We start from the raw sequence: 23,738 nt of genomic DNA on the forward strand, positions 1-23,738 counted from the left end.
GCTACGTTCAGCGTTTGTGTAATTTGCTCGTGCCGCTTATGATAACCGATGTGTACAAGATGTGTTTTCTCTGTATTTTACAGGTGCTGAAGCTGATTTATTCGTGGGTCAAGCAGGAGCCGGTCACCATCGCCGCAGAGGAATGCAAGGTGGCCCTCGCGACAGCAGTAGATTGGTACAACTTCTGCCAGAAGTTGCGGAGGTTTTCGTCTCCCAAAATCAGGACATCAAGTTAGGTGGTGAAGGAATGCACGTCGAGGTGACGATCGGCGCACGTTTCAGAGTTTGCCGAAAAGTCTATGTCTATATTAATGTTATTTCGTTTTCAGATCGATGAGACCTTCACCAGGAGGCGAAAATACAACCGCGGCCGCGTAGGTGTAGGCACACAAATTACTATATTTGGTGCCTACTGTCGGGAAACGAGAGAGCTGATGTACTGGCATGTAAGTGGTAGCAAAACATTATTTCCTTTTTATTTGTTGTTATCGAGGAAGGTTCCCTGTTCGGCAGACATTTGCACATTTTACAGGAATGGTGTTATATTTTGTCGTATTATTTCAGGTGGACAACAAAAGCAGAAGAGTTCTGTGGAGCCACATGCTCAGATACATCGCTCCAAAATCCATCATTGTTTCCGACAGCGCGGCCCAGTATCGCGGTTGTACGGCTTTGGGCTTCTCGGGACATAAGATCGTCAATCACAGCTGGCGGGGCCCCGGGAGGTGAGAAGGATTAAAGTGTGCTATGTGTTAATTGAAAGGTATGAACGGGGTGATGGAGACGCGACATTTATGTTTTTTCTGTGCAGATTCGTCGACACGGATGATCCCGAGGCCCACACTCAGAACATCGAGTGTAGAAATCGCTGGCTGAAGAAGTCCATAAAGTCGCTCCGCACGGACAGGAGTCTGCAAAGTTACGCCTGCACATACGTGTACAGGACGCGGTTCCTGTCCCAGTCGCCAACAACATCGGCGAAATTCCGGCAGTTCATCGGGGACATCGTGGCCGTCTACCCGGGCCCCGGTCGCCAGGGTCTGCAACTCCAGACGATCGGTGTGCCCGCGGATGAACATCTGCCGCCCGACGAGCCGTATTTCGATGTTCCCGTGCACGAGGGCGACGAAGAGGAACGGCAGGGGGATGACGACCGCCCAGTGAGTATTACAGCTTGTGTATAGTGCGCGTGAACAAAGGATACTTGTTTGCGGATGTGAATCCTGGATTATGTGACTTTTCAGACAACATCGGGCACCACCACCACCACCACCTTCGTCATCGACCCCCAGGACCTAGCCGAGGCGGGGACCAGCGGCCTCACCCCGTCCTCACCTACGCAACATCAGGATCCAGCTAGGCGTCGCCAGGTAGCGAGAGGACGTCGCGGGAGACCCAAGAGGAGACGCTGTTGAAGGTGAGTGGAGGATCTGTTTTCTTTCCGTCGTCAGTTAGAATGTGATAGAGATAGAGAAATGAAATCGTGCGCGGTTTAGGTGTGAGCAGCATCTGTTTTCTTTCCATCGGCAGTTAGAATGTGATAGAGATAGCGAAATAGAAGCGCGCTTGGTATAGAGCGGCGGCAGAGAAAGCGTTGCCGAATTAGCGGTAATAATCGGTCTTTTCTTTGGTCTTTGTCGATAAAAGTGTGGTTAGAATACGGCTTGCTGCCTGTTAGACACGCGATAGGCTTAGCAGAGAGAAAGGGAGCGAGGCGCGAATCCCCATGGCGCTCCCCGGAAGTGGCGGTCGAAAGGTGCCGATCCTCGTGTTTTGGGACGTTTTGGGAGTGTCTAGTAGGTTCTAGAAAACGGCAAAAAATGCCATAGTTTCGAGATTTAGTTCCGAAAATTTTCACTTTTGAATTTTACCCCATTTTTGAGGGTCTCAAATTTTCCACATAGTCATTTTTGGGGGGCCTATATCTCGTGAAGGGTCGCCCGTACGGCCATGGTTCCTTTGACTTTTTTGTTCCTATCGATATGCTCTACAGCTCTGTCAAAGTCCCAATTTGCTACATTTGTCCTAGAATTGTGCCGAGGCGGGGACCAGCGGCCTCACCCCGTCCTCACCTACGCAACATCGGGAATAGGCTAGGCGTCGCCAGGTAACAAAAGGATGTGGCAGGAGAAGCAGGAAAAGACGCTGTTGAAGGTGAGTGTACAATCTGGTTTCAAAACGGTTTTCTATTAGCCTAAGTAGTGACAGTCACTTCCGGAGAGGTAGGTCGGGTGTTTTGGACAAGCCACGAAAGCGGCGCGTAGTACTAGCCGACCGCGATTGAAACCCGAGCGTGTCGGCGAATGAGGGACCTACGCCCCGAGATCAAGGATGAGCGCGGGGTCGTGCGAAAAGGACCTAACTCTGCAACAATTAGACTGTAGTAACATTAGAATAGGTTGATAGGCTTAGCGGTGCTTAATACGGTAGCTGACCGGGCGAGCGAAACCCAGTGTGTCGGCGAATGAGGGGCCCTAGACCCTCCCGAGGTCGAGGAGGAGCGCGGGGTCATGCGAAAAGGACCTAACTCCGATAATTAGACTGCAATAACGTTAGAATAGGTCGATAGGCTTAGCGGTCGATAGGCTTAGTAGAAAGAGCGACGCGACTCGTCGATCCCGATCGCCGGAAATGACGTATGGGATTCTTTACAGGGCTATATCTCGTANTTTCTGGCCTCTATCGCTTGTTTCCTTAAGTCCCCTTCATATCTTTCTCTCAAGTGGGTCCAAATCTGTTTTGTCGTTTTACACGTTAAGATAAGCGCCACTTGTGTGTCGTCCATCGCACATGTTAAAATGCCTCTAGCCTGGGAGTCCGTTTTTTTCCATTTCGCCTCTTCGGCGGGATCCGTAGGTGGGTCGTCTATTAACAGATTTCCTAGATCTCTACTTTCTAGGATGGCCATTATACGGTACTTCCAGCTTGTGAAATTGCTACCCGTAAACTTCGGTAACTGTCCATGTCCTATTTCGGCCATTCTATTCGTTATAACGGTTCGGTTTCTAAGATAGCAAATTTAGGCTTACCGTGGTCGATCGTTCAATCCGGTTGCATCGACGTTGGAATTTTCTTCCTGGGCCCATAACCCTTTGTTGAGTTAATTTCTCATGCTATTCACAATTATTGCAATCCTTTGACAACAAAACAGCTTTATTTCTAACTAGAAGGGTTTAATTAACAAGCTCTACATTAAAGGTAAGCACACCTCGTGCTTCGATCAACGCCACCTAACAGAGATGATTTTTTAATTAATTAAGATGTATCCGCAGCCTTCCCATAGCCAAATTATAGACACGACATTTTCTAGTTTTACGCCTAACATATTTAAAAATTTAATAATAACAAGTTTACAGAGATACCACACTAAACCACAATAAACGAACAACAAGAAACTTTAAATTTTGAAAAATGACAAACATTATTTTTCTAACAAAACATGTCACAGTACGTTAAATGATAAGATAATTTACCTTTTCTACGTAATTTTACAATTTAAATTATTTAATTTTTAATCTGTTTGAATTATTTATTTTATTTTATTTTTTCAGAAATGTTTTGAACAAACAGACAATAGTCAACAGAAATCCATTTCTTCACTTTCCTCATTATCATTTCATTGAAGAATTTCAGGAAATTCACTTGTATAATATTTATTAGAAATTCTCTTATAATTGTAAATTTATATAAATAATTGAATAAACATTAATTTTATAACACGTTTATAATGTAAATTTTCATTTGATTCATATTGTTGAATGCTACTGAATTTTTTTATGATTGGTAATTTGCTGAAGATTCCCAATAAGTCGGAGGGTCAATTTTATACATTTCCATTACTTTATCTAGTCACTGAAAGTTTATGTTTTAATTCTATTTAATTAATATGAAAACAAGAAATTCACAGCTGAAATCATTAAATACAGCTGTACATCTTTACACAATACACTTGTTATAAATAGAAAATTAGTAATCCGACTTATTAAATTAAAAACAAGTACTGAGTGTTGAAAACTTTACATAGAATTTTCTTTAGAAAAAGTGTTCAGGTAAAACCACAGACGTAGCAAATAATGTATTCTCTAATTTGTTGTAATCGTGTTAATAAACAACGTCACACTATGGATAGTGTGTAAATTAAAATAGATTCTAGCGTTTTATTATTGTAATTAATGTAAAATTATTATATTGAGGGAGAGATTTCTGTTGGCAAAGAATGAAAATCGTTAAAATCCGAAACTGGATTTTGTTCGTTAATAGCAATTGGTACAATTGTACAATCAGTACTTTATTTCTGACTGAGGCACAGATACGTTTGCAAACTCATCTTAGATCGTTAAAATGGGGTGCTAAATCAGATTTTTCAGGTTTCAGTAAGCCTGAAGGAATAAAATTCAGCCAATACATAATCAATTTATAATTTTATCGTCAGAAATAGAACAAATTTTACAGAATAAATTGAAAATTTTGTTTATTGCTTATAACTCTATTACAAATGTAAAAGAATTTTCAAAAATTTTGATAAATTATGCAAAAATAAACTTTTGTATGGATTTTACATTATTTGATATTCTTCACAGAATGGTCCAATATTTGGAAAGGATTCTTGTTGTTTTCAGAACTTTTACATAATGATAACAAGAATTTTTGCATCTGTATCAAACTGCATTGAAATTGTGAGAAATCTTCATTTTTTGTCCGTTTAAAATCTTCACAACAATTCATAGAAAATGGAATACAGCTTTGAAATTCGTATAATACGATTAGACTTTTTTTCAGTTGCAGCATGTATGAGTTTAATTTACGAAAATCCTCATCGATTTCGTATGTACAATCATCTCTATTTTGGGGTATCAATAGTTGTAATGTTTTTACTGTTTCGTGCCTTCTAATTATCATTCTCCACCAGCTTTGTATAGCTAAAACGTTTGTTTTAATAGCTAAGAAAGAAGCATCACGGCAAATAGAAATGTGGTATAAATTCAAATTTTCGAAGCGTCTCTCATACCCATCTTTATATATGCCCAACCAAACTCCTATTATAATATATGCTAATCGCTCTCATAAACTCAATACGATATTCGTCCAATGTATAAGAATTTCAATAATAGTAATTTCTATGAAACAATTTCCAATTGTAGAAAGAAGAGACTACAAAATAAGAAAATATTTCAAATTTTTAGTAGAATGTAAAGTTGTGTGTATTTTACAGAATTGGACAAAAATAAACAATGTAAGAAACTTTATATATGATAAGATTTTAAGAATTACTGAACAAAAAATTAATCGCATTTGTAAATGGTATCGAGAGTTGTCTGGTCATAGAAGAGATAATTAAGTACAGGAAAACTTGACTAGTATACCATTTTTCTATTGTCAGAAGATTATCCTGAAGCTTCGATAATGAAGGAATTGATTTTTTAAATAAATGTGATAAGTACCACCTTTTTACTTTACAAATGCCCATGATAATATATTTTTCTACTAAGTAACAATATAAAATATCTATCCCTTCAACTTTTCTCTTCTTTAATTCAATTAGATAATTGATGATACGAGTGAGTGTTTTAAATACGGTCATATCGGACTCAAACAGATGGACTTTTATATCTTTTAGCTGGTGTAAATTCTCGAAAAGACTCATTTTGCGATACCAAAATTGTATATTAGTAATTTCTACTAAATATCTGTTTATAAATATATCAAAAGAAATTGTAGAATAATCGGGATAATCTTTCGTGTCATGTTTGCTACAGATAATGGGCATAAGTTCTGAATCTTCATTACACTTCATGTTTCTATTCTGATATAAATTTTTTGATTTATCATTATTACCATCGTACATTTGATTCTTCATTCGCGTGTGCTTGCTTCTATTACCATTGTTTTCAATGCAGTAATTGTACAAGATATTAAAATTTACGGTCTCTTTGAACCACTTCTGAATTATAACACTACAAATACGTTCCATTATTTGCTTTCTATACACAGATCGCAAATGCCATCGCTGAATTATAAATGCATATATTTTGTTATTTCCTTCCAATTCTGCCTTGAATGTAGCTGATTTATGCTTCGATAATCTTCTTTCTGGCTTAAAATTAACAAGTCTTTTTCATTGACTTTCTTCTAATATATAACTGTCATCGCGTTGTATACGATAAATAATTTTCAATAAATGTTAGTTCATGATGTACTTAAGCATACTCTACCATCTTTTCATCGCCATACTAAAAAGTAAAGCGTAACTAGTTTAACCGTACTTTACCGCCATTATTATTATTATGTAAAAAATAGCGGTTTACGTCTCATAACAATCTTTAAAAGTACTAAAATCAACTGTTTCATCAAAACACGGAAAAAAAAATAGATAATGTACTTCGTAAGTATTCGCGATCCATATTCGCGATCCATAAATTCGTATTACAACGTTGACACCATGTAATACGAATTTACTACTAGTTCAATGACAAAAACTACAACAGGAAACATACAAAAAGGAAGCATTGCATGATGTCTCGTTTACATAAAATATTATAATCACATTTATCAAGTGACGAATTGTAATCACTTCATTTACAGTTGATCAATTGATTCGTCTTTTTTATATCATAAATACACAGGTGATGCTGTGTTAACATTTATAAATAGATAATACAGTGGAACCCCGGTTAACGAACTTAATCCGTTCCGCGACTTTGTTCGTTAACTGAATTGTTCGTTAACCGAAGCAATTTTTCCCATAGAAATTAATGCAAATGCAATTAATCCGTTCTAGTCTCCGAAATTTTTGTGATTTTATTTGTAATATACAGTAGATTTTCTTTGATGAAAATGTAGGAAAACGTAGTATCTATCATTACAGTAACAAACATGTAAACTTTGTTTAATACACTGTACATACCTTCGTTTGTTGTAGTTGGTGTGATATGCGGAGTATGAATAAAAGTGGAGATATACGAACCTTAATGCTTAGAAGGGGAATCCCCTCCAAAAAATAACAGGTAGCACTTCATCGGAAGATTCTTCGAGTCGAAGTCTCTTTCGGTAAGAAAGCCCACCAGTGGCTAAGCGGTCTTCGTACCCTAAACACGGGGAGTTCGTTCGTGGGTTCGCACTTCGCTCAGACGGGCTGGCCACATGGAGTTTTCCGGGTTTTCTCCAGTCTGTAACGCCTAAATAGGGGCCAGTTTCCCTTAAAAACACCTCCTAGAAAGCATTCCCCCTAGTCAGATTGCCCAAGTGTTGCGTTGCCATTACTTAACAAACAAACAAACTCTTTCCGTAAGGAACAAGAAATTGATCTAAAGTTGATTGTCTTACTCTTTTAATCAAAATTTTTCTCAAATGCGATAGAGCATTGTCGTTCATATTGTGTTTTTGTTTTTTATTGCCACTATGACATTTTTCTTTCTTGGATGCCATATTGATTAAATATATAAATCACAAACTGAAAAAAGAAGTATAGCACAAACACTCGGAAAAGCAATTCTTAACTCGCGCATGCCTAACACCAACTAAAATTTGACAGAAAATCCCGGTTACGTTCGTTATCCGAGACAAAATTTTTGCAAAATAAAAGTTCGTTAACCGATTTGGTCGTTAACCAGGACGTTCGTTAACCGGGGTTCCACTGTAATTATTATTATTTACCTTGACGTCGACCTGCTTGACCGCTGTCCTCTCTCTTAGGATCCATTTTCGAAGTTTATCGTATATTTCACGTCTACACAGACACATTCATCTATATTTCTCGCGCTGTGTGTACACACTCATATATATATATATACCGAAACTAAATAGACCAAACCGAAACCGAAACCTATAAATTACTTTTATCTTTTAAATTAATGTTTAGAAATTTCGATTTTTCTGCATACAAGCTGGCTGTAAACATGCATTTAGCTTGTGTTAATTGCAAGTTTTACTTTGTATAGTGTAAAATTCCCTATAAAAATTGTTCTTGTTTGCCATCAAAGAGCCCAAACTCAGGAGCTTTCACCACAAAAGCAATTTGCATGACTCTAGAGAATTAAGCGAAAAATTTCAATACGGATAAAGTAAATATCAATACAAGTTTCTCAGAAATATTTCATTTCAGGTAAGGAATAAATGAAGTTATCTAATCATTTCTTGATAACTAGTGAACTTTTTCATGAGTATCATAGTGTTTAGACAGGGGCGTGCGGTAGATTTTCTAAGTATGATACAAGTCTTTGAAATTCTGCCCCTTAAATGTTTTTTATGCCGTCCCCTCACGGTGCCGCCTGATGCGTCTGCTCTCTGCATCATAGCCCTGTGTTTACAACCCGGCTAAATAAACCCCTTTCAATACTGACGAAATAAAGTTAATGTTTTCAATCGAAAATTTTAGTTTGAATATTATTTTTCACCTTTCAATTTGTTTTCTTAGTGTCTGCTTGGAATAAATATACAGTAGAGTTAATATTAAAATGTTAAGCAAAGATAATCATTTAGCAGGTGATGAATTAAAAATTAATTTTGAACCAATTGTCCTTCCATTCTAATTTACATAAATAAAAGTGTGTGTTTTTAAAGATATAAACAAATAATATCAATTGTTTATTTACAAATAGCTAAGTTAGGTTATTTTTGTGAGCAACATTAACATTTCTTTAAATTAACAAGGGGAAGGCATGACCTGGGAAATTCACTTCGGGATGTTGCTTGGATTAATGGGATAAGGCAATGTAACACACCTGTCAAACGGGATTCCTCCTTTGATGAGGCTTTTTATGGAAAACTGGCCCCTATTTAGGTGTTGAATTTGTGACGTCACCGGGAAAAACGCCACGTGGCCACAGAACCGTGGAGTTTTTCTCGACTACTCTTCAAGGTGTCTGAGTTGCCTGGATCCCTCAGCTTATTTGTTAATGCCGGTCACATCACACTATATGATCGGTCAGAAGAGTGCTCATTATGGGAGGGTCTTCTTCGTGATAAGTCAACCAGCCTAGCTGAAGAATGGAAATGGTGCCACGTATATACTAATAATGACAAACAAGGGCATGGAACAGATACTAATTGGCTGGCCATTGCGCTTTCTTGTTTTGAAGGTTGAACACCCTAAAAAAGTACCAGGTCTCATCCCGAAGTGAATTTTCCAAGTCGTGCCCTCCCCTTCTAAGATGTTACTGAAAAGTTTTTTTCATTCCAAAGGAAAACCTTCCTCATTGTGTGATGAGACCATAAACATGGAGGAGTGCATGCAGCAATGTGTATTTTATCATGTGACATGCAATCTTGAAACCTCTCTATAGCCAGGGTTTCAGGATAATGGAATAAATAAAAGTCTTATGCTATTCACAAAATATTTCAACTTTAATTTTTCTTTTAATACAAAAATTTTCATGAAATTTAACACCAGTATAAAAACATTTTCCACATATTCAATTATAAACCCATGATATTTGAATGGAAACACTATACATTGGAGTGTGTACCTAAGTATTTATTTTCTTATAATTATTTACATAAACAGTTATTTTAAAGTTGCACTTTTACACAGTTACAACATATAAAAAGTAACTATGTAATACTTAAACAAGCCCTTATTACAAATTTTTAGTATTAAGTTTGTTAAACATAAACAGTCCTAAATACATTTATAAAAATAAACAAAACCAGAATAACATGGTCTAATCAGCTTACTGAATTAGTGTCAATCCTTGTGTAAATATATTGGTAAATTTTTAACAACAATTACACAAAATACCTTCTATTTTATATTTTATAAACCATTTTTTGATACAGTCTACTTATTAACTTTCTCCCTGTGGCATTTACATCTCTTACACATTGTGTCAAGTCCCAGTTCTATATCAGCAACTGTTTTAACTTCGGAATAGGTATCTTCTGCTGGTAACAAAAACTATTATTACTAATTCCAATTCTGGTTCTATTTCTTTAGCTTGATTAATTATATCTCATGCGTTTCCATCACGGACATGTAAAACCTCTCACTACCAATGGACCTGCAAAGTTTACCACTATATTTCTCCCAATTTCTATTAGCATATTGGCTAATCTCTTTAACATATCTATTTCTCAAGTGTCACTCCTGTGTGAAACTTCTTACTTACCAATTCCAGCTTAAGTTAAAATGTCTGATGGTCTCTCTTCAATTGTGGAGGATCCAATACTTTGCCTGTACACTTTAGAAAATTTGTACGTACACAAATGCCAAATTCACTTGAGAACAGTTGAGAGACTTGCACCATAGCATTAACAGACTCTCTGATATCATTGAATCTCTCTGCAGGGGGTGTCCTTCTGCAGAGATTCAATGATATCAGAGCTGTGTAGAGAAACTTTTTAATATGACACTGAGCCATACATGTTATAATGAACTATTTCTTTTGCTGTTCAGACTTGCATATTACTTTGCTTTAAATTATAGATGGCAAAAGACAGAAACATTGTGTTTACTTTGTATCTAGTTTTGGTTTAGCACTTTGTCATCACTTTAGTTGCTTGATATAATAAACACGTTAGAGAGAGTGCATTCTATTTGTTGAAACTAGTATTATATGAAGTTGCTGATAACTGAAATGAAAAGTTACATAATATAATATACTATGAATAATTGTTTTCACTATAGTTTATATGTACGTATAGGGGAGATTGGGGCTAGTTGTCACAGTGTAAATATTACCTATATAATTAAAACTGAATGGTCATGTCATCTAGGAGTAGGTTCATTTACCGCTCGACTACGTCGTTACAAAATTAGAATAATATCTGTTGCATTGTTTTCCATTAATTAGCAGTTAAAAGTTTTACAGCAAGTCGCATATATTTTAATGTATCGTGCCTTGTTCCATTTGAAAACTTTCAATTATTGATAGAAAAAGGTGAGTAACAACTGTATTTCCTATTAAATAGATCCTTAATGTATATGTACTGTACATTATCAGCAATCAAATTTTCTAGTTTGAAATTAGAAACTATGAACCAATTTAGTAAGGAAGTTCATTTGGGGCAAATTGTCACACATCAAACGGGGCAACTTGTCAGTAAGACTGACTCATCAGAAGATAAAGATACTTGTCTTTCTCAGAATAAATAATACTAATTTATTTTCATTACAGAATTGGCACAAGTAAATGTCATATTATGCATAATTTAACATAACCAAAATAAACTCGTAAAATGTGAGAACTTAGATTACATATACCCTGTGACAACATACTCCTAGACAAGATATGTTGTCACAGAATAACACAATTTCTAAAATAATTAATAACTATGACAAGAACTTATTGAATGTACCTGTACATATATTTATCATAAACCAAATCAATAGATATGTAGGTGTATACATTTTCATTTAAACCTAAATAAATTGATATTATAGACCCTAAAACTAGAAATGACTAAAAACTGTGACAACTAGCCCTGGTCTCTCCCATTAACTAACGATTATTTAAATTATGATTATTATTACTAAAGCTCTACATATTTTAAAGTATAGTACTGTAAATGTCAATTTTCTTATATATTACATTATAACATATCAGTAAAAACATACATAATATTATAATATAAAATACAATAATATAATTATCTATACATTAATTGAAAGAGGGTTTCAGTTTGTCCAATTTAGTCCGAGTAAACGGCTGGAACTAAAAGTACAGTTAAATATCAAATTAAAGCTCTTACCCTGCAGATGATGCCACTTAAGAAAAATTAGGGAAAGATGCAATGGTTCAGGCATGACAGGTAGGAAAGATGGGATAGTAAGTCTAAAGGAACAAACAAACCTTGCATAAACTTGCAATTTAGGAAATAGAAAGAAAGCAACTGAAGGTTCATGTGTGTAGAATAAGTTTTAGCTTCATATGCATAGTTGTGTAATATTACTTGGGCTTTTGAGGGAGTGGGGGATTGGTGAGGTTATGTTGGGAGAGTGTGATAAAAACAATGGTCTTAATAACTAATACATACATTTATTAACCTGACTTTACAAAAAAATTGCTCTGTTTAAGTTAAGAAAGAAAGTAATGTAAGGGTAGCTTGGGGTGAAACCCTCACAATATTTTTTATAGGGTCTTGAAGGGTATTCATGCCAAAATGAATTAATTAATATTCAAGGTAAAGATAGGATGAATGGAATTGAACCCTTTATCTAAAAAACATAATAAGTTAAGGTGTGGGTGGAATTAAGAGGTTGTTGGAGTTCCACCACATAAATCAACATTAAATATTGAAGCTGTAGTCATGCACATCAAAAACTCAACAATAAAAAAAATTGGTTAATGGAAGAAAATAATTCTATGTGTTATGTTTAAAAAAAAACAATTAAAACAAAACAGCTTCCAACAACTTAACACTGCATTGAGTAATAACAATCCACGAAACCTTTTTTTACAAGCTGAAGCAGACCTCAGTGGAGGTCGAAAGCGTTTGTGGAGTTTGTTATGGACATAACACGTGTAAAAAAAGGTTTCATGGATTGTTAAAAACAATTAAATTCACGATCCCAGTGAGTGAACCATTCACGGGCTTCCTTCAGTACCATTAACTTCAAGTAATAGCACTTTTCCTTTTACAATTAAATGACTTCAATTTCCTATCAACCTATCATTTGCCATGACAATAAACAAATGCCAAAAATAGACACACAGTAAAGTTTACATTTATTTACCACAGCTGACTTTCAGTCATGGTAAGCTTTATATGGCCCTTTCCCAATCCATATAGGCAAAGGATTTATACCAATCCCCCACCCCCTCAAAAGGATATACAGTTCAACATATCTGCACTAAATTTGGCATGAATATTCTTTGAAAACCTAGAAAAATACTGAGAGAACCAATCCTCAAACACCTATTAAAGCCATTAGCCTGAGCAATGTTTTGTGTTTTGCATTTTCATTATTGTAAATACTCAGTTAACTACATGTACATTTTAGTTACTAAGACCATTATTTTTATCAAATTGTCCAAACAAATTTCACCAATCCCCCACCTACTCAAAAGCGTAAGCAATGTCGGGCATATGAAGATAGCATTATCATATTTTTTATTACGATATTATATATATTTTGCGATTATTTCAATTATTTTTAATATAATTTGGCAATATTACAATATATATGTATATATAAAATATAATATTATACAAGATGAAATAAAATTTCATTGTAGTTATTTAGAAAAAAGGATATTATAAATAAATTAAAGAAATACGAAATCCAGTTAATACACTCCTTTTTATTGGATTTTATAATTTTTTGAAGTTAATATTTGTAATTATATCCAATTTTTACAGTTTTTCATAAAACAATAAAGGTACTGATTTGATGATTAATAAACATTTTTATTATCCATGCAATTGATTATGTATTCATCCATTTATAGATTAATTCACTATACATTAATGTCTAAACATTATATATTAAAAATAATAATTAATTAGATGGATAAATGTAATCTGTAGCAGACTGAATAGACAGCCTTTCAATCCATATACCTTAAGTCAACCAGGTCTGCCATAGCTATAAAATTTGTAAGTTATAATAGCTATAAATTTCCATTTGGTTGTGAGTTTGCATCTGACCAATTTGACATTATATAGAGTTTTCTGGGTTATCTTTGTGTGTCTAATACATAAATACTTTGTGCAGAATAGTTCCCAAAAAATCTTAATTTCTTTGCTTAAGCTACATATTCCTTTTACTATTTCTTTCATTCTTCTAACATCTTGTTTTCATCATGTAAAATTTACACATTTCAGTTTTCTTTTTGAGAGTGGAATACTAATATGAATTTGAAGTAATATATCAAACCCTCATGTCAAATACATTACAGCTGTCCCTTGATAATCTGACAGGTATGGGACCAAAGGGATGTCGGATTACCAAAAGTACAGTAATTACATATTTGGCATTGTTTTGCTAGCAGTAGCCTACAATATTCCCTACTCCAACTGTTCGAACAGAACTGCTCACGGAAAACAAACAAAATGTGTGTCATCGTGTAAGAATTGGGTGGGGAGATTCACATTGCGACATGCTTCTGTGCAAGCAGACACATAACGGGGACAGGTACCTTGACGGGAGGTTCGTCGGACTACTGAGCATGTCGGATTACAAAACGTCGGACTATCAAGAAACAGCTGTATCATCATCAGAAACAAAAGCATAAACAGATTGAAAGATTATATTCCATTCAAGCTTAAGGTATCCTTGATTGATTTAGTTTTGGAATATTCTACTTTCCCTGAAGTTTATATTTATAGAATAAGTTCAGTAGAAAAGTTTTTAAACAAGATTTTTATATTGAGGCAGATGAAAATCTCAAAATAAAGGTTTAACTCTATGGTAAGACTTCGCTATGTTTCTGAGGGGTGAAAAGTGATGAAACTGAAAACACTTCTAAAATTTCTTCTATTTTTGTAAATTTTAAGTATATGTTGTATCAATATTTAATAATTTTTTCACTCTTTTAGTAAATATATTTAAAAAATTAGATTTTATAGCATTACATTTCATCCTCACGTAGTTTTTTACAGTGTTTATGATTAATTGTTAAGTTATTTCTAATTATTTTTAAGTGAAAACACTTTTTTCAAACAAATTCTTTTCCTATTAAATATATTTCCTAATTACAAGTTATTCAATTAATGTAGTGAATACTGAAATTAATTAATAGCATTAAATAAATTCTTCAATGAATACTCATTTATACACTAAATGCAAATTATTTAATAGTTTCTTTCAACAAAGAACAGTTAAAAAATTTTTCATATCTAAGAAATAATAATGGCTAATGTAAATCCTATTTCCGAATAATTCTACAGAGCATTTACACAAATTTCTTTTCTTATTTAATAGAGAATTATGAAAGATTAAAGTAATAAAAATTACAAAAATATTTTCATATTAGAATTGATATATCAGAAGAAATAGTAAAGTTATAGACAGAAAGTTTCCTATCAAATATTTTATCCAATTTGCTAAAAATTATGCAAGGCTAATTATAAGAATCATGCATATTTTCCTCTGAAGCTCACTTCCTAATGAGAAGAGTTTAAAAATGCTGTAACTTGATATCTACTTAATAACATTGTTCTAAACTTAAATTTTGCCTCTACAAGCTGAACGAAGAAGGCCACTGAATGTTGGCAATTGGTAGTAGGTTTGTGCCTGACTAATTTGCCAATTATGTGATGTTTTCAGAATTTTCTTTGTGTATCTGATACATAAATACAGTGCAGACCAATTCCCATTAAAAGTCAATTCGAAAGGCATCTCACCTATGACAGATTATCCACATGTTTGCATTGTCTTATCTCATTACTCCATTCCAAAACTTAATTTTATAACATTATCAGGCAATGAAAGCAGACAAATTTTGGAATTCTAACTGAAATATCTCTACAAAGAAACAAAAGGTCTTTTGAAAACTTTATTGAGACTACCTATTTGCTAGTACTGGACTTTCTACACTTAATAATGATAAAAATTACAAGTCCATTAAAAAAAATATAAAGATTGACAAGATACAGTTATTTGTAAACATATTACATAGAGTGAATCGAAAAATATATATAATTATTGTTTATCTTCCAATAGTCCCAATCAGAAGTCATATTTCTTAAGGATAGATCTGAATGTAAATACATATTGGTGCCATGACCCTTATTAAATTGTTATACAGAATTATAAATCAAATAGTAAACAAGGAAGCATTGAAAGAGTTGTTGAGCAAACTCCCAAAGCTCTGAATAATAGAAATAGAAAGGCATATAACACGAGTAACTAAATATAACCTTTAAATAAGTTAAAAACTCTCATGCTACTCATAATGCAAGAGCATATAACAATTTGATCAGAAATTTTACTGGTCTACATTCAGGACTAATTTGTTGGGTGTGAATATGTATATGAACTTTATGGGAGATAAAGACAGTGCCTAATCCTACTCTCATTGGCAAGAGTTATAATAATCTAAAAACTTTATGCCTTGCACTAGGTATGGTGCAAGAGAGATCAAAATGCATGCGTATTAGCAGAGAAATTGTGATACATTTGCATTTCTGCTACAAAACTTCAATAAAAATATATATTTAATAAAATTTTGGGGCATGTATTAATACCCTGCATGTTCTGACAGCATACCTTCAGTTTCTATCCACTGTGGATGGTCATAACCACTATAGCACTTATGATTTAATCTTGAGGGAGCAGAGTTGAACAAATAATAAGATTTTAATGCAAACTCAATAAAATTCCCACCTTATGTGACTGCAAATTCATTAGTAATATAGAAATAAAACACATGACACTATCTAAATAAAAACAATAAATTTTAATTAGGAAAATATTTTTTAAAAGTTTAATAGTGTTTACAATTCTATGCACAGTAAACTAGAACTTATTATACTTTTTACTAGTGTTTCTTTTCATTTTACTTAGAAGAGTGCCAAAGTTCTTTTGTTAACTTAATAAAGCAAACAACATATCTTTAATTGCAGGGCTACTTCAACTCCAATACAGGTATACCTCGACTTATGTCGTTTCGAGTTACTTCGTTCCCGATTATACGTCGTTTGTCAAAAAAGTATACGGAAAAATAAAAATCAAGTTTAAGTCATTTTATTCGACTTTACGTCCGTCCACCACAAATATTGAAGTCGTAATATCACTAGAAAAGCGTTTAAAGCACATAAAATCATATTAAAATATATACATTTACAAGTATGTACTGTATTTACAGTACAGTACATGCATTCGTAAATTTAGATTACTTTTTTCTGTACTCTATTAAAAACTAAAATTTATTTGTTTGTAAGCTTAAAATAGATTCTTATTAACCATATATTATTAAAAATGCATTAATAAATAAAATACAGAACTGGGAATAGTAATTTATGGTTTAGCCTAGTGACAAGTAGATTCGGAGACAAGTAAATTCGACTTACGTTGTTTTTCGACTTAAGTCGTTTTCCTGGAACCAATTACCGACATAAGGCGAGGTATACCTGTATACAAGAGTATTACACAGTGATATACTAAACAATTATCTGAATTGCTTAAACTAGCTTATGTTGTAAAACATATTCCTCAATGCTCAGAAACTAAGAAAGGCATCAGTTAGCTAAAATAGTGTTGTTGACATTTTGTCTGTGGTGTTCCTTCTTATGTGAGGTTTGCTGTTATAGACTAATGTAAGAATCCAATGAATTTCTGACAGTGAAAGAATTGCATTTTTAACAGATTTTATTGAGTAACACCAACTTATAGTCCATCATCCAGAAGTGCTCTTGAGGAGTTTACAAATATGTTTTCCTATTAAAAAAGGATTTTCCAATGAGCACTTTAAAAATGTTTAAAGTTTATTGACTCTTTTTATACTCGACAAGTTAAGCAATGAACAAGAGTCAAAAAATTTTTAAACACTTCATTTGCTAAAATTAGAGGGTAAAAGATAGATTGATATTTAACCTTATCAAGCTTGAATATTTGCTTCTATTCTGAAGACTTATCACACCTTTTGGAGGATGTTTTCAATTGAACCAAGACAGTTTTTTTTATCCGTTCTATTTTATTAAATAGGCATTTCAGACAGTTCTCTCTCTCTTCAGTTTTAAAGTAGATAACTTTTTAGGTCAGATGATCTTTTACAATTATATTACTTTTAAAAAAAAAAGTCATAATTATAGTACATCTATATATACAAAATTTTTGGTTAATAATAATATTGTTAATTGGTGCATACTTTATTTAATATAACTTCAATGATAGTAAAAAGAGCTATGTCATAAATAGTACAATGGGATATTAGATTTTTTCCATATCAGTACATAATCTCTACATATAATTAAATACACATAACTCTGTGTATTTAATTATATTTTATAACTTAATTAGCTAGAATAGTAACTCATAACACTTCTAGTACAAACAAACTTGAATTGATTTAATTGCCTTTATGTCCTTATATTATACTATTTTATTATATTATTGTCAACTAAGGACTTATCATATTAATAGGAGGTGTGCCATTTTTGCAAAAGAAGAATTCTTATACAGAACAATAATTTTTTATTTTTCTGAATAAGAATTCCTCCTTTGCAAAAATCAGCACACCTCCTATTAATATAATAAGTCCTTAGTTGACAATAATATAATAAAATAATTGAATTGAATTAGTAAGAAATTAACTCATTTTTGTTAGCTTAAACACTGCCAGGTAGCTAATCACCATTCACTGTTATTAAGAATAACAACAAAATCTGCTACATTACATATACTAAACTTTACTCTGCTTTACAAATTTTAGTAGCAAATTGAGTGTTGAGGTGAATAGAATGTTAAATCATAAAAATTTTAAAAACATATGTCTTTTGTCAGAAAGGGGTGGTCCAAAAGTAAGTTAACTACTGTAAAGGTATTGTTAACTTACACAAATATTTTGTTATTGCTCAAAACAAGTCTTTCATGTTATAATATACAAAACAATATTGTAACTGTTTTGAAAAACTTTGATGATAATTCTCATTACCTGACTTTTGGCCTGTTTTATATTTTAATTCAAAGTATTAAGAATACTTTACTTATAACTCTGTCCATTAATACTAAAAGACAAAATCTATAATTATACAGTTATTATATCAAAAAAAATATACCTAATAAAAAATATAGCATAAAAGAGAAGTCATTAAATCCCAAGTTCAATCTTTATCAGACAAAAACAACATTAAATGTAAATTATGTGTATTTATGACAAATAATATATTAAGCATGTTTAAATATGATGTATCTCAATCATACTTATAATTATTATAAATTTTTTTACATAGCAATTATTTAATTTAAAAAATGATAAATGGAATATAATTATCAATAACTGCTCTTAATTTGTTTTTATTATTTACCAATCCCAATTCTTAATTATTACACAAAATATTAGTACATTTAAATGATTTAATGAGATCGGCTGACATAATGTATTTATTTAGAGTAGGGTTTTTAATTCGAGTAATGTGGTGAGACTCGGAGGATTGTTGATTTTCCTGATCTCCAAAATCATCCGAAGCATTGTGTGAAATTCAAGACCTGAAGACCGAGAAATTATTCTAGGATTGTTGATCCCCTGTATCCTCAAAAATTGCAAGGGCAAGAGAGAAGAGAAAAGTAAGACAAATGAGGAAAAGAGGATGGAGAGAGGATCAGTTCTTAATCCTCAGAATACTACTCTCAGTTTTACTCACAAATAGAATCTTATTCCTTACCTCTATCACCTTTTCTCTTAGAATCCGTCCTTCTTGATCTTCTCACATTTGACAAATACCAAACACAAGAAAGGAGGTAGGATTGAAACCCAAACTGAAACCAAACACATAACACTACACTCAATAGCTAAATGTATTACAATTTAGACACTTAAACTAAACAAAAATATTTTATACACTTTATTAAGATTCAGATAAATCATCAGTTAATCATTTTAAGTCAATTCATGTAATAAATAACTAATGTACAAATTAAAGTAACATTCAAAATTTTCTGTTCTTGATTATTTGAATGTCCTGTACAATTAGTTCAAATAAGATTAATTATGGATGTGCAATGCAAAATTACATGTTTTCAATGCCCTGAGATTATTGAGTAATTACAATAGAAACAATACATAATTCATACACTACAGTGCAGCTGACAAAATACCTAAGCACAGCCACGACGTCAAAAACAATACCAAGCCAGTATGACAACACATAACAACCACGTGTTTTCCCACAATTTAAATTTGCAATGGACAGTGCCATCTAGGGACATTCACAAGTCATAGAAACCAATATAATGTCATAAATTCTTAAATTTTGACTGTATCACTTCTACAGTTTCAAGATATAATTAGGTTTATAAAAATAAATATATAAACGTTATTACATCCCACAGAACAGAGAAAACGAAACCATAACTAACAACCCGGAAGTTACCTACAATCGCGGGTGAAACGAGATCAAGGTCACTACCGTTACTAAATCACGTGGTATTACATACATTATAAAACGTTCGCGACTATTTTTCCGGGTCACACTGCCACGTATTCTCCGTCGTATCACGTATGTGAATTTCTGACAATATTGGTGATTAGCCAAAGGATCGTAGAAGTAATTATTATTTATAATATTTAAAATTGCTTGGTAATAACTCGTTCCGACGCCACGTGAGATACATGCCCGTCAGCATTTAAATAGATAAAAGAATCCGTTAAAATAATGTTTTAGTATATCAGTATAAATACATGAAAGCGGCAAGTCAATTGTGCATCGAGACTTGCAGATATCGGCGACAGCGTGTGCTTGGGTTTTTCCGCGGATATAGCGGTTGACGGAAACACGTCAGCGAGGTGACGTGATACGATTTGTAAGTCTCAGCCTAAAACGTGCTACTCCGCGATGAAAACAAGGTTACGCTATGGCGTGCGTAGTCGGTAAATAATCCGATGAGTTTTCGTTTGTAGCTGTTATAATAAAATATGTACAAATATACAAATATCAGTATGGCTGACGGCCACACAAACGTGTCGTGTGTCGGATTAGATCGCTCCGCATTCTATCATGTTTCTGATCGTCTTGCGTTTTTATCTCCATTCGGCTTCGGCCGCCGTTTTTCATTTGACGCCTCGCTCCAGCGCGCAGCGTCCCAAGCGATCACGCAACCACACGCGACGCCAGCTTCAACCAAAAAGTTCAAACTTTCAAACTTCAAACGTCGCTTGATATTTAAAAATTTTAAAAAGTCTCGGCGGGCCGCAAACCTATGTATTGGTGGGCCGCATGCGGCCCGCGTGTTTGACATGCCTGCTGTAGAAGAAAGTGAAAAAGAAACCGCATCTAACCAAGTTCAATCAGACTCAGATAGATCAAAAACATCAGAAATAGAAGAAAAAATTTCAGATAAAAGAGAGACAGTATTTTCCTTAGATTTTTATGGGATTTACTAGTTATTTCCCTCAATATTGTCAGCATTTAAATATGTTATGTGATATTTAGGGGAGCATCTGTCAGTGCTGTATCTTCGTTATTAACTTATTTCTTTTTCATAGGTAAGTCTTTACTATTATGGCAGTTAATCCGAAAAGAAAGTCGTATTCACCGAGCTTCAGGGAAGCAGAGACCAGTAGTAAAAAGAAATCTTTGAAGAGTCGCGAGGAAGAAGAATTTGCATATCTTCTGGAAGGAGAAGATTTTAACCTCGAAGAGGGTATACGTGTTCTGTTGCGTTTACATCTCTCTATGAATTCTAAGGTCGACCAACTTATTTCTAGGATAGATTATGTATCCGAATGGCTAAAAAATTTGGATGAAGGTTTGGCTGATTTAGATATTAGATTAGAAACATTAGAAAAATTGGCTGATAAAAACTGTGGTTTAAGTGATCAAAGTAATGTTACGAAAAAGTTTAATGATATTACTCGCGAACTTGATTTTTTGGATAACCAACGACGAATAAATAATGTTGTCATTTCTGGTTTGGAGGAGGTTCGGGATGAATCTTCACTAGAAACTAAAGAGAAAATAATTGAATTTGCTTCACGTGTTTTACAAATGCCCGATATTAAAATCGGTAGGGCAATGAGAGTGGGAAAGAAAAAAGCCAATTCCCCTAGATTAATTATTTGTACTTTTGTTGATTATTATGAAAAAATGTACTTTAAGAAACGAGTTCTGGAGTTAAAACCGGATGGTGTCTATGTAAATGATGACTTCTCTCCTAGAGTGAAAAACATTAGATTTAAGCTTCGGGATTTCGGTAGACAATCAAAACTTTCTGGAGCGCGAATGGTAAAAATAGTTTATGATAAAATTATTATTGATGGAACGAAGTACTTTTACGATGTTGATTGTGACCAGGTTAAGCCTGTTTCATCCTAGCAACTACCGGATAGGGGTACATCATTCCTGATTTGGAATTGTGCTGGTTTATTTAATAAAACTGAGTTTTTTTGGAAGTATTTATTGCAGTATGATATTGTATTTCTTTCTGAAACCTGGTATGGTTCTAATAATAGAAATTCGGACTTAACTGATCGTTTGCAAGGTTACAATCTCCATTTTGGAAAGGCTTTTAAGTTACATGCAAAAGGTCGTTACTGTGCAGGCTGGTTATTAGCAATAAGATCTTCTTTTCCCTGTGTTGTTGTTTATCAAGATTCTTTTCTAATACTTGTCAAATTTGGTGCCGAACTTGGTAATATTTTGGTATGTTTTGTTTATTTTAGGGAAAATGACTGGCAGTCTATTTTTGATACTTTAACCCTTTGATTTTACGACTGGCATGTGGCAATGAGAGATCGGTCTCTTTAAAAAAGAGGCAGAAGACTAATAGATTGTTTTGGGACGAATCTAGAAAGGAGGAATTAAGGTTGGCTATGGAGGAAATATGTACCACGAATAAGTTTGATTTAATAGAAGACTTAAGTAATTGCCTTTTCAGTTTGGCCTGTAAGTGTGGATTTAATATCAGGAGACATAAGAATTCTTTTTCATGGTTCGATTCGGACTGTAGGATGTTAATTAGTGCTAGGAATAGAGCCTGGAGATTTTTTAGGAAGAGTAATGATTCTAATGATCGATTACGTTTTGTTATGTTACGAAGTTTGGCGAAGCGGTGGTGCATCGCGAAAAAAAAATTATTTGCTGGTAAAATTCAGAATCGTTTTAGGAAAGATAACAGACTTTTTTGGAACTATTTTTTGGAACTATTAAGCGTGCCAAGTCTTGTAATTTCAGCTTTATTCCTATTGATGATTGGTTTCATCACTTTTTCAATTTATTTGGTTCCTTGGACCCTTATTTTGCGGATATATCGATTTTTAATTATTGTAGGAATTGGCATGATGAACTTTTAGACCATGAATTTTCTATAAGTGAGCTTAACTTCGCTCTGAGGAGGTATAAGCCAAATAAAGCCCCAGGTTTTGACCGGATCCCAATGGAATTCTGGAATTTTGAGACATTGAGACCAAATCTTTTGAGTCTTTTCTCAAAGATTTTTGATACTGGGATAATACCGGAGTCTTGGAAGACAAGTATTTTAATTCCGATTTTTAAGAATGGTAGGAAGGATGTTCCTGGTAATTATAGAGGCATCTGGTTATCATCATGTGTTTCTAAATTGTTTTGTACTATTTTGTATAAAAGACTGACTCGATGGTTAAAAGTTAAAAATATATTGCATGAAAATCAGGCAGGATTTCGAGCTAGTTATTCTACACTGGATAATATTTTTGTTTTGTACACTGTTATTCAGAAAACTTTTTTACGGAAATGTAGTAAAGTGTATGCATTTTTTGTTGATTTATCTTCTGCCTTTGATAGAGTTTGTAGGAATTTGCTGTGGTTAAAGATGTCGCGTTATGGTTTTAGTTATAAATTTGTGTCTTTACTCGTTGCTTTGTATGAAAACTCCTCGCTTATGGTAAGAGTTGGAGGTAACTGTTCGCCGTTAATGTTCTCTAAGACTGGTGTTAGCAGGGCTGTATTTTGAGCTCAATTTTGTTTAGTATTTTTTTGAACAATCTCTTTGGCATTATTAATTCTTCTGAGGATGGTATAGAAATAAGTGGTTTTCAGATTAAAATATTGGCTTACGCAGATGATATTGTAATTTTATCTGATTCTGTGGTTGGACTTCAAAGATTGATTGATAAATTGGCAGTTTATTTAGATGAAAATGGTTTGAAATTGAATCTGAATAA

General features: G+C 33.5%; 2 protein-coding genes across 3 annotated transcripts; both read left to right on the plus strand.

Moving 5' to 3' along the window:
- The first annotated feature begins 201 nt into the window (after positions 1 to 201).
- On the plus strand, positions 202 to 1,519 carry LOC111621547. 2 transcript variants are annotated; one of them, XM_023363713.1, is made up of 5 exons: positions 202 to 259; positions 330 to 446; positions 565 to 725; positions 812 to 1,160; positions 1,245 to 1,519. In XM_023363713.1, the coding sequence occupies exons 1-5, from the start codon at positions 248 to 250 to the stop codon at positions 1,413 to 1,415; spliced, it is 810 nt and encodes a 269-aa protein (XP_023219481.1). In that variant the 5' UTR covers positions 202 to 247; the 3' UTR covers positions 1,416 to 1,519. The 2 variants fall into 2 exon arrangements, with proteins under 2 accessions (XP_023219481.1, XP_023219480.1); XM_023363712.1 differs by lacking the exon at positions 202 to 259 and having other exon boundaries at positions 311 to 446.
- Positions 1,520 to 19,770: 18,251 nt separating this feature from the next.
- On the plus strand, positions 19,771 to 23,489 carry LOC111621564. Its single transcript, XM_023363745.1, has one exon. The coding sequence runs from the start codon at positions 21,100 to 21,102 to the stop codon at positions 21,910 to 21,912; it is 813 nt and encodes a 270-aa protein (XP_023219513.1). The 5' UTR covers positions 19,771 to 21,099; the 3' UTR covers positions 21,913 to 23,489.
- Positions 23,490 to 23,738: the final 249 nt, after the last annotated feature.

Source organism: Centruroides sculpturatus, unplaced genomic scaffold (genome assembly GCF_000671375.1).
Source record: "Centruroides sculpturatus isolate CEXI.00-Female unplaced genomic scaffold, Cexi_2.0 scaffold299, whole genome shotgun sequence".
Classification (NCBI taxonomy): Eukaryota; Metazoa; Arthropoda; class Arachnida; order Scorpiones; family Buthidae; genus Centruroides; species Centruroides sculpturatus.

Coding starts and splice junctions, on each gene's coding strand:
- LOC111621547 (XM_023363712.1), top strand. CDS start 312: ATGTTATTTCGTTTTCAGATCGATGAGACCTTCACCAGGAGGCGAAAA. Junction 726..811: donor AGCTGGCGGGGCCCCGGGAG/GTGAGAAGGATT, acceptor TTTTCTGTGCAG/ATTCGTCGACACGGATGATC. Junction 1,161..1,244: donor AGGGGGATGACGACCGCCCA/GTGAGTATTACA, acceptor GTGACTTTTCAG/ACAACATCGGGCACCACCAC.
- LOC111621564 (XM_023363745.1), top strand. CDS start 21,100: ATGGCAGTTAATCCGAAAAGAAAGTCGTATTCACCGAGCTTCAGGGAA.